Genomic DNA, 11,512 nt, shown 5'->3' with positions numbered 1-11,512 from the left:
CGCTTCTGTCTTTATATCAGATTTCCAGCATCTGCATTATTTTGCCTTTTTGATAACAATCCCTGCATTTGACACAGCGCCTTATCGCGTCTTCGAGACGTCTCAAAGAAGCCCTTCACAGAGTATACTGTAAAGTGAAATTACCGTATATTTTGTCCAACAGCGTCCCCACAAACAGTCGCGTTTTGGAGTGACCCAATTATTACTATTTAAAAAAAATATACATTTTTGAAGGGATTATTACTCCCGGAAAAGAGAGGAGTGTGTGTATGTGTGTGTGTGTGTGTGCGCGCCTTTCACGTCCAAACAGCGCCTTTCACGTCCTAACGCGACATGGGAAGGTGCACGGCCATGTCCCCACGCCTTATGGTGTGGTCGAGACGCCGCTAAAGAGCTTCACTGTGACGTGTAGTGACTGCATTCGTTGCCAAGCGCTCTAACCCTGATTCACGCCCACCCACCCACCCATCCACCCCCACCACCATTCTCCCAGTCCTCAAACCTCTTGGCCTTGATCAATAAAAATATCTTTTACGATCATTGCAAAAATAAAATCTATTATGTACAGTTGTCGCTGGCGAAATCTGGAGCGGGGGGGGGTGGGGGGGAGTCAGATGCCGGGGTGAAAGGTCACTTTCTGAATGTTGGTCAGGATTTTCGTGACGTTGGCTTCGAAATCGGCGTTGTGGACGCCAGTGATGCGGAACGCCCCGGCTCCTTTGTTCTGCTCCCAGTAATGGTGCCAGTGACCCTTGGAGTTACACCCAAACCCGTAGACGTTCACCTGTAGGGTGAAGAGAAAGACGAGGTTATTAATCCACATCAATAAGAATTTGGTGACTCAATCACTCAATCCACCCCTGTCTGTTCCGAATATCACCCGCGCCCCCACCACCCCACCCTTCGCAGAGCTGTCCCTTTGGAATCTCGAAGACCCTAATCATATCGCCCCCCTTCAAGGTTGAGCAGTCTCGGATCGATTTGAAAGCGCTTTGTCAGGTTACAAAGAAATAATAATAATAATAATAGTCCTTGCATTTGATACAGCGCCTTATCACGTCTTCGAGACGTCTCAAAGCGCTTCACAGAACATGCTGTAAAGTGGAGTGACTGCGTAGTTTGTGGGCGAAACACAGCAGCCAATCTGGCACAGCAGCGTCCCACAAACAGTCGTGGATTGAGCGACCAAATTTAAATTTCCCCCCCCCCCCCCCCCCCCACCCGGAAAAGCGATCCGCCAATCAACTAACAACCAGGTTCCTGCTTACTGCTGGGTAAACAGAGGCGTGTGTGTTTGTGTGGAGTAAGGAAACTTGCCTAAGGTTTCGCCCTGTCTGTCCTGCCCGGGAATCGAACCCGGGTCCTCTCGCTTGCGAGGCGAACACTCTAACCACGGGGCTACAGGACTCCCCTTTACCTGATCACAGACGTGCAGCGCGAATATGATGGCCAGCATCCCGGTGGAAGGGGTTCTCCCGTGCCGCTGGTTCCAGTTCTCATAGACGTACTTGAAGAAGTGGGGGTGATAGACTAGGATCTGCAAACAGTGGGGCGCACAATTTACAGGGTGAAAATCTCCTTACGAATATTAGGGGGGCAATTTACAGTGTCCGCTCCCTCGTGCTGGCTCCTAGTGGGAAATGACTCCTGGGATTCAGCTCCCGAAGCACGTCAAGTGGGCAGTGTTTTCAAATCCCTTCATGCCCCGGCATCTCCCCACCTCTCCGACCTGCTTACCCCCCAACCCACAACCCGCTGCCTGAGCTCGACTGGCTTCCGCCTCCTGGGTGTCCCTCGTGCCCTCCGTTCCGCCATCGGTGTGGCCGCACTTCGCCCCCCCGAAACCCTGGAACACTCTCCGCCTTGCCCCTCCCTTCCCCATCTTCGGACCTTCCTCTTGACCCGTGCCTACGGTCGGTTTAAGATCTCCCCCAAAGGACAGCGTCCCTGACAACGCGTAGACCGTGAGCTCAAAGTGCCCGATGTGAAGGCTTGAACGCCACAACCTCTTGATTCAGCGGCGAGAAAGCCGCCTGATGCAACCTTGACTGACTTGATTCCTCCGTAATAATTCCCCAAGGGCACTAATTCCCAAATTGACAAGCAAATCGAGCGATTCTGAGAAATGTCTTTCTTAGGCAAATTAATTATAGGCTGTGGAATGCTTAGCTGCAAGTCACTTGGTGGAGGCAGATTCTATATTAACTTTCACAAGGGAATTAGATCCCTGCCCAAGGAATAAACTCCGGGAGAGCGGAGCACGGGCAGGTACTGATCCAGAACTCCACCGCCCGTATTCTCGCCCACACTAAACTCCGTACCCCCATCACACCGGTCCTCGCCAGGCTCCACTGACTCCCTGCCACACAACGGATCGATTTCAAGACCCTCTCACTCGTCTAAAAAATTTCCCCCCTCCCCCCCTTCCCCCCACCACCTCCCCAAACCACCTCTCTGACCTGCTTTCTCCCCCGACTCCACTACCCGCTGCCTCCGGCCTCCTGCTTGTCCCTCGTTCCCCTCCGCCCCGCCATCAGCCGCTGTGCTTCCGGCCACTACCCCCTGATTTCTCCCGCAATCCCTCCGCCTCGCCACCCCCCCCCCCCCCCTACAGGCACGGGGCTCACTTCCACGTGTATATTACGACCGAACACCTTCCTCTTCGACCGTGTTTACAGTCACCTTTTGTCCCTCACCCCCCCCCCCACCCCGCCCCTCCCACCCCCTTTAAAAAGAATCATCCGTAACGGTTCTAGTTAAGAAAGACCGCAAAATAGCCCACGTGGTCAGAAAGAAGATGCAAACTGACCTTATCTTTGTTGACTTTGATCCTCCTTTTCACAGGTTTGTAAGTTCTGTTCAAGAGAAGACAAAGAGGTCAGGGTCAAGGACGAAATACACAGTCACTCCAGCCGAGGCAACCTCCCATTGCGTAATGTAAGGATTCTTCTTGATCCAATTTATCATATGAGCAACAAAAATAATGGGTTTCCCCTGTAATAACAGCCTTTGATTACAATAATAATTATTATAATCCTCGCCTTTGATATAGCGCCTTATCACGTCTTTGAGACGTCTCAAAACGGGTCGTAGAATATACTGTGAAGTGAATTGACTGTATATTTTGTGGGCGAAACAGAAGCGGGTGGAGTAAGGAAACTCGTCTTACTCGCGTGTCTTTTCGCCCTGCCCCGGGGATCGAAACCCGGGTCCTCCCAGCTTGTGAGGCGAGGGCTATAACCACTAACCTACCGCTTTACCTGGTCACCTCACCGGTTGTGAGTGCGCTGATGATCCACTTGATGTCCAGTACTTTAAAGGGGATCAGGATCACGTGGGTGTTGTTCTCTAGGTCTCTGGCACTCTCCGGGTACATGAAGTGATGGGTGGTCCGACTGCCCACGTCCTGCTGAAAACCCTTCGTTACAGCCTGGTTCATCCTGAGTAAGGATCAAATCAAGAGGGTGATCACCACAGATGCAAATCCGTCACCGTGACCAGCCGGGTGTTCTCTGACCCCACGGGAACTGTGCTTCAGAGTCTTCACACGAGTAATAATTACTACTAATATTTTATTGTTACTGTTATCGTTGTTGTGGTTATTATTGATCTTACTGTTAATAACAACGCAGTACACGATGAATATTCATCTATTGATGGTACACACCATCGAAAAGGAAGGACTTTGGGCCGGAATTGAAGATGGGGAGGGTGGTGGGGGGTGGAGAGGGGGGGGAGGGGGGTGGTGAAGCGCGGAGGGATTGAGGGACGGCTGCTGACCTGAAGACAATTTCGTTGGCGTCGATGTCCTTCCCGTAGCGGGATCCCAGGAGATTGCCTGAATTGCCGACCACGGCGCAAGTCCGACACCCGCGGTGACGTCGGATGAGCAGGTTGTCCTCTCCCCGCCCCAGCTCAAACAGCTTGGCTATAACCTGACTCAGGTTGTCAGGTTTACGCTCTTTCTGCAGTTGCTGAGAGAGACGGAAGAGAAGCTCACGGGGTCAGTTACATTATAACATGAAACAATACAATAATAATCCTTGCGCTTGATATAATAACGTCATCATCATCATCATAATAATCCTCCGATACAGCGCCATCTCACGTCTTCGAGACGTCTCAAAGCGCTTCACAGAATACACTGTAGTGTAGTGACAAGTGTAGTGACTCTTTTTTCGTGGGCGAAACGTGGCATCCAATTGTGCACAGCAGTGACCCAGGTACAGTCGTGGGCTGAGTGATCAAATTATTATTTTATTATTTATTCATTTAAAGGGCTTATTACCCCCGGAAAGTGATTCACCAATCGACTAACGTCTGGGTTCCTACCGCTAGGCAAACAGAGGCGCGTGGAGTAAGAAAACTTGCCTAACAACAACAACACACAGAGTAGCGTCCAGGAGTGCCGAAGGTTTCGCCCTCTGTGTCTCGTTCTCTCTCTCTCTCTCTCTCTTTCTCTCTCGTTCTCTCGCAGTTTCTCTCTCTCTATCGTGTTTCGCCCGCCCACCCGGGAATCGAACTCGGGTCCTCTCGCTTGCAAGGCGATGGCGCTAACCACTACGCCTCAGGACTCCACGAATCCATCATGAGAATAATCTCTCCCCCTCTGCCAGTGTAATCAGGAAGTCTTTCTGCATTCCCCTACACCGCCCAACCACCTTCCCCCACTCCACCCCTCTCCGCCTCACCCCCACCTAAGGGTCCTCGCTTACCATCCACCAATTTCTGGTCTCCTTAGTCAGTGTGTAGTTTGTCCTCGTCAGGAGGGGGATGTGGTCAGGGATGAAGCGTTTATCGAACCAGTTGCTCAAGCCCAGCTCGGACACACAGCGCTCACAATGACACAGTCGCCCATCCCACCTGGCGTTGTAGCTGTAGTAATAGGTGTAGGAGCACAGGAAGATCCCGAGACACAGCAGACTGGTGGTGAGGATCCGAATACCCCTGAGGGTTATTATCCTGTATGGGATCATGGGGAAAAGACTCTATGGCGGTGGATTATTATTTGTGGGTGGTGGGGTGGTGGGGGAGGAGGAGTGGGCAGGGGAATCCTCCGCTCACACGGGGCTCGAGGTTTAAGAACAGGATTATCTATCTTCCAGAGGGAGGGAATGAAGGTCGGGCGTCCCACTCCGACTTTGAGGTTGGGAAGTGAAGCCGAGTCGATCAAAGTGCAGGGGTAGGTTTGTGGGTCTCGAGTCCCGAACGGTCGTCAGCGTCCAAAGCCTACGGAAAAGGATGAGAACGGAGATTAACGATAATTACAATAATAATCCTAATAATAATAATAATAATCCTTATCACGTCTTCGAAACGCCTCGAAGCGCTTCGCGGGACACACTGCAAAGTGAATTGACTGTGTATTTTGTGGGCGAAACGCGGCAGCCGATTGCGCGCAGCAGCGTCCCCGCAAACGACAAAGATAACAGTTACATTTGTGCAGCGCCTTTCACGTTGGGAGGACGTCCCAAGGCAATCGGTCGTGGATCGAGCGACCAAATTATTCTTTTTTCAAGGGATTATTATCCACGAAAAAGCGATCAAAAACAATCGACTATCAACCGGGTTCCTACTTACTGCTGGGAAAACAGAGCAGAGCGGAGTAAGGAAACTTGCCTCACTTTTCACCCCGTCCGGGAATCGAACCCAGATCGTCTCACTCACGAGGCGAGAGCTCTAACCGCTACGCTGCAGGACTCCATAGGTTCAGGCGAAGAAGGCCCTTCGACCTGTTTTGTCTCCCCTATCCTGAGTGTCCGTCCTACACCGCATTCCTACTTCCCATCAGCCTGACCTTTAGATGGACCTCAAAGTCTCTGCCACACTGTTAGAAGATGTGTGACTACCACACCTGAGGCAATGGCATGGAATTGGGTCCAACCTCTGTGAGGGTCTCCAGTCCGGATCCTGAGCCAGGCCAGTCCGCAGTATTCCAGGGCACTCACTGCTGATGACAGCACAGCCCGGCCGGGCTCATCGGCAGGACCTGAAAGGGCCGACCAGTCACTAGGGGGGGCAGGGAATCCTCCCCCTCAGCTCCCATTAACCCTGCAGCCAAAGTCCTAATGGATAGGGTGGTCCGAGCTGGACAAGCAGCGGGAAAGTTTGCCAGACAGCGCTCTCGATGGCCGAGCTATGTGTGGTTTTAATAATAATAATAATTATTATTAATAATAATATTATTACCAAAGCGCTAAAACAGAATTGACCGTATATTTTTGTGGGCTTTAGCTGGTTAGACTCCAGCAGTTACCCCAACGCACACTCTGGGCTATCCCCAAGCCTTGGCTCTCGCCAATCTGCGCCTAATACTCTCCGGAATTAGGTAAGCAGAGTCCCTCCAGGGAGAGAGGGAGAGAGAGAGTGAGAGAGTACATTCCATTCTAACAATCTATCTCTGGGATTTCCATGTGTTGGTTTGGAGACTCTTAAGCAACGGCGATGGGTTTCCAAGTGTTTCAGACACCCGGCTGGGCAAAACAAAATGACACACAGGTTATTATTAACTGAGGATTGAGAGAGGATATTACACTTGTGTTAATTAATACTATCATAATATTAATATTACCTTCACAATCCCTGTCCTCCACCCATCTCTTGACCCCAATCCACAGCTCAAGAACAAATCCCTGGTCTGTCCAGCGATGTGGAGGGCTTTGAGGGCCAGGGCGAGGATTTTGAACTCTATCCTCTGGTGGGATACGGAGCCAGCGAAGCCGGGCGAGGACGGGGGTGATGGGGTCACGGAGCCTGGTGAGGGAGAGGACACGAGCTGCAGAGTTCTGGATGATCTGCAGCTTGTGGAGGGAAGAGTTTGGAAGGCAGGGCGTTGGCATAGTCGAGCCTGGATGTAATAAATGCATGGGTGGGGGGTTTTGCCGGCCTGAGGGGAGAGGCAGTGGCGGAGGTGGGCGATGTTGCGGAGGTGGGGGAAGGCACGGACAAGAGTGAAAAACAGAACTGACTTGAGTTACAGTGACCGAACAAAGCATCATTGATAGACTGAACTGCCAAAACAAATCTAGGCAAATAGGGCCAACAAGTTGTATATCAACGTTGCTTAGTGTAGCGCTCTCTCTCCTCTCTCTCTCTCTTCTGTCTCCCTCTCTCGCTCTCTCTGTCTCGTCTCTGAGTCACAAGGTTGTGGTTCCAAACCCTCACGTCGGGACTTGGAATCACACGGTCTAAGCTAACGTTCCAACGCAGCGCTGTGTGGGGGCAGTTGCATTATCTAAGGTGCCTTCTTCCGGTTGACACGTTAAACCCACGCTCCCGACTGTGCCCGGTTCAGGTGGACGTTAAAGATCCCGCGGGGCTATTGGAAAAGTGAAGGGAGTTTCTCTCTCTCTCTCTCTCTCTCTCTTTTCTCTTCCCAATTTCCTGGCCGACAATCCCCCGAATAAAAATGGTCGCTCGATCCACGGCTGTTCGTGGAACACTGCTGTGAGTAAATTGGCTGCCAGGTTCGCCCTGCAAGACGCACGGTCCCGCTGCACTTTACCGTAAATCCTGCGAAGCGCTTCTCAGCGCAATGATGCGCTTCTCAGCGCATCAAGTCCGAAATGCCATCGTTATTTCATTCGCAGCGAACCTTCAGTCTGGGAAGTGTTTCGAGACGAAAGGCGGCGCAAAAATGCGAGCGGTTGCGTCTTTTTGCGTTTGCAAGCGTATCCATGAACAGATTAGAGTGAGCAGGGAATAAAAGATATAATAATAGCAACAACAACAACAATAATAATAGTCCATATATTTGATTCAGCGCCCGATCATATCGTTGAGAAGTCTCAAAGTGCTTCACAGGATTCATTGCAGCCAATTTTGCACACACCGTGGATTGGCTTCACATTTCATTCACATCGTTTTTAATTAAACGGCAAGTATTTGAAATGTCGTCGACCTCGCCCAACAAAAAAAACCAGCAATGCAGAGCTTTGACAATCATTATTTCGATGCGGTGAAAGAATCTATTGTCTGGTCCTGTCCTCCCACTCCAACCCGGAGTCACAGCCAATCCCAAAAACAATCATTGTACTGGACGTCTGTATTTTGTGGGCGAAGCGCGGCGGCACAATTGCGCACAGCAGTGTCCCTAATTTTATTTTGATGGGGGGGGGGGTGTGGGGCGGGAGGGCCAGGACACCATGAAAAAGAGAGAGAGAGAGAAACTCCCTTCTCTTTTCCAACAGGGATAATAATAATAATAATAATCCTTGCATTTGATATAGCACTTTTCACGTCGGGAGGACGTCCCAAAGCGCTTCACAGAACACACTGTAAAGTGAATTGACTGTATATTTGTGGGCGAACGCGGCAGCCAATTGCGCACAGCGACGTCCCACAAACAGTCGTGGATTAAAAATGACCAATTTATTATTGTTTTTGGTTTTGGAGGGATTATTATTAGGCTCTGTGTGGAGTAAGGAAACTTGCCCAAGGTTTCGCCCTCTGCCTGGAATTGAACTCAGGTCTCTCGCTTGCAAAGCGAGTACTCTAACCACTGAGCTACAGGACTCCACCGGTCACGTGGACTAGTCGGGCTAGCGTAGCGCTTCCGCTTTGCAAATTCTATACCAACGTTCCAGATGAAAAGATTATGTCGATATTCTCCTTAGCAATGAGAATCATCGCAGAGACACAAGTCGCTGGGAACGCCCAACAGCATCTCCGACGAGAGGAAAGTTTCCGATCCACGACCCCTTTCATCAAAAATAGCCGAACGGCCTCTTTTTTGTGCTGTACCATTCTATGATTCTCTGGTTCTACGAAAACTGGGGCACGTTGGGAGGGGAGAGGCTTTTTGTTGCAATCTCACAGTCACTGCACTCTACAGTAAATCCTGTGAAGCGCAAGCAAAGCCACAGGATTTGTAAGTGCAGTGACTGTGTGTTTGGGTGCGCGCAGGAATTGTAAACGCGAGGTCCCACAAACAGCCGTAGAGTGCGCGACCAATTTTATTTGGGAGATTATCAGCCAGGACACCCGAAGAGAGAGAGAGAGAGAGAAAGCGTCAGCCGAGACTCAAAGTGGTTTGCTCACGCGATAAGTTGGCCACATCGAATGAAAGATAATAATAACAGTGCTTGCAATTGATATAGCGCCTTATCGCGTCTTCGAGGCGTCTCAAAGCGCTTCGCAGAATATACAGTGAAGTGTAGTGACTGTAATATTTTGCGAGCGAAACCCGGCAGCCAATTGCGCACAGGACGATTTTTTTTTTTAATTTTATTTTATTTTTAATGATGCATTTCAATTCAAAAGGCAGAGCAGAAGTCCTGTAGCTCAGTGGTTAGAGCACTCGCTTTGCAAGTGAGAGACCTGAGTTCAATTCCAGGCAGAGGGCGAAACCTTGGGCAAGTTTCCTTACTCCGCACAGAGCCTAATAATAATCCCACAAACCAAAAACAATAATAAATTGGTCATTTTCTATCTACGACTGTTTGTGGGACATTGCTGTGCGCAATTGGCTGCCGCGTTCGCCCACAAATATACAGTCAATTCACTTTACAGTGTGTTCTGTGAAGCGCTTTGGGACGTCCTCCCGACGTGAAAAGCGCTATATCAAATGCAAGGATTATTATTATTATTATTTATCATTCCCCAAACACACCCGTTGAAACTTTCACTCACAAATGAACAGTATCTCTCTCTCCGTCCCTCACGTCTTTCTCTCTCTCTCTCTCTCTCTCTCTCTCTCTCTCTCTCTATCCCCTACAAAATATATAGTCAATTCACTTTACAGTATAACCTGCGAAGCGCTTTAAGACGTCTCGAAGACCTGATAAGACGTGATCAATTGTGAGGATTATTATTATTATTATTATTATTATTATATATTATTCGTTCCCTCGGGGCCAACAACAACAAAAAAGCAAAACAATGACATTTTCTCAAACTTTGCCACCAAATCGATTCTCTTACGCCCCTCCCACCGCCACCACCACTCGACCCCGTCGCAAAAAACAAACCCATCAAACTAAAAACACATACACAATCAAGTAATTCACCACACAGTAAATTGTACTATATTTCCTTTTGTAAGGGAACAGATTAATTTGCAATCCTTGAGATAATAAGTTAATAAATAATAATAATAAATAATAATGGGGGGGGGGTGGGGGTGGGTTTCTGGGGGAGGGAAGGAAAGAGAGGAAGGCAGGGAGAGAGAGAAATCAAAAAAGAAAATAAATTGAAGACGACATTTGCTTCGACCCAAAAAGAATGCACTTACTTCCCTCGCGAGTTATGGTGAGGTACCTCTAGTCTGTCTAGTCTCTGGTTTTAGAGATAAAAAATAATCTTTACGACACACCCACACACGCCTCCCCCCCACCCCGTCCCTCCTTAAACTGCAGGCAAAAGTTCACCCTCGTAGTGCAGAGGAATTTAATGCTTCGTGTTTGAACACGATAGTATTCTGCTACAGCTCCGTCGGTCGTCAGTCAGACAGTTGTTTGAGCTTCACTGGGTGGGAAATTAACAAGCCATGCTCTACCTCACTGACGTGAGTAATTTGCAGGATTTAAATAACCTGAAAGCCAGATGGTCAATATGGGAGTTTCTTTCAGTTCAAGCGCTTGTTAACTGACGATAAAAGCCTTCCTCCCGTCCACCCTTATTTACGCTGACCAAACATAGTCGTCCCGTAGTGGTTAGCAACCTCGCCTCGCGAGCGAGAGGTTCGATTCCCGGGTCGGGTAAAACCTTGGGCAAGTCTCCTTACTCCACCCGCCTCCATTCTCCCAGCAGTTAAGTAGGAACCCGGTTGTTAGTCGAGTGACGGTTTGCTTTGCCCGGGGTTGGTTGGTTGGGGGGGGGGGGGGTGGTAATAAAGCCCTCAACGAAATAATGACAAGGGTAAATTTTGTCGATCGATCCACAAACTCCGCAATCGGCTGCCGCGTTTCGGCCACAAAATACACAGTCACTCCGCTTTACCGTATGTTCTGTGAAGCGCTTTGAGACGTCTCCCCAACGTGATAAGGCGCTGTATCAGATGCAGGGATTGTTATTATTCGGAGCGTCGTTGGCCAAGACACCAGGAGAGAGAAATAATAATAATAATAATCCATACATTTATACATTTGATACAGTGCCTTAGCGTGTCGGTGAGAACGTCTCGAAGCGCTTCACGCTGTTCGCTGTAAAATGTAGCGGCGGCGTTTTATGGGCGAACGACGCAGTTACCTTTGAACACGGCAGTGTCCCACAAGCAGCTACGAAGTGAGAGACCAATTTTATCTGGGAGGATGGTTGGCCAGGACATCAGGAGAGCCCGAGTAACTCCCTTCTCCTTTCGAATAGCGCCGTGTGATCTTTGACGTCCACCGTGAACAGGACGCAGACGTCCTTCAACTTCCTGAAAAGGCAACACCACCACCCACCACCACCCCCTCCACCCCGATATGGTATTATATTCAATCAATAAGGAACTGGACTCAGGTTTCGGACTGATTATCTCTTTCCACATCAAATTTATGACCCAATAAATAGACTTGTTTACCAAAGCACC

The 11,512-nt window shown here is 49.5% G+C and overlaps 1 protein-coding gene across 2 annotated transcripts; it reads right to left on the bottom strand.

Moving 5' to 3' along the window:
• Positions 1–273: 273 nt before the first annotated feature.
• On the bottom strand, positions 274–11,219 carry LOC103189009 (CMP-N-acetylneuraminate-beta-galactosamide-alpha-2,3-sialyltransferase 1). 2 transcript variants are annotated; one of them, XM_007909240.2, is made up of 7 exons: positions 11,188–11,219; positions 4,716–5,229; positions 3,781–3,974; positions 3,261–3,440; positions 2,810–2,855; positions 1,418–1,537; positions 274–784 (listed from the first exon to the last, which is right to left on the bottom strand). In XM_007909240.2, the coding sequence occupies exons 2-7, from the start codon at positions 4,974–4,976 to the stop codon at positions 611–613; spliced, it is 975 nt and encodes a 324-aa protein (XP_007907431.2). In that variant the 5' UTR covers positions 4,977–5,229; positions 11,188–11,219; the 3' UTR covers positions 274–610. The 2 variants fall into 2 exon arrangements, with proteins under 2 accessions (XP_007907431.2, XP_007907432.2); XM_007909241.2 differs by lacking the exon at positions 11,188–11,219 and adding an exon at positions 6,572–6,590.
• Between the last annotated feature and the right edge of the window lie 293 nt (positions 11,220–11,512).

This window comes from Callorhinchus milii, unplaced genomic scaffold (genome assembly GCF_018977255.1).
Source record: "Callorhinchus milii isolate IMCB2004 unplaced genomic scaffold, IMCB_Cmil_1.0 Scaffold62, whole genome shotgun sequence".
NCBI classification, from domain to species: Eukaryota; Metazoa; Chordata; class Chondrichthyes; order Chimaeriformes; family Callorhinchidae; genus Callorhinchus; species Callorhinchus milii.
Note: the sequence above shows the minus strand (reverse complement) of the source record. Positions and strands in the feature narration are given on the sequence as shown.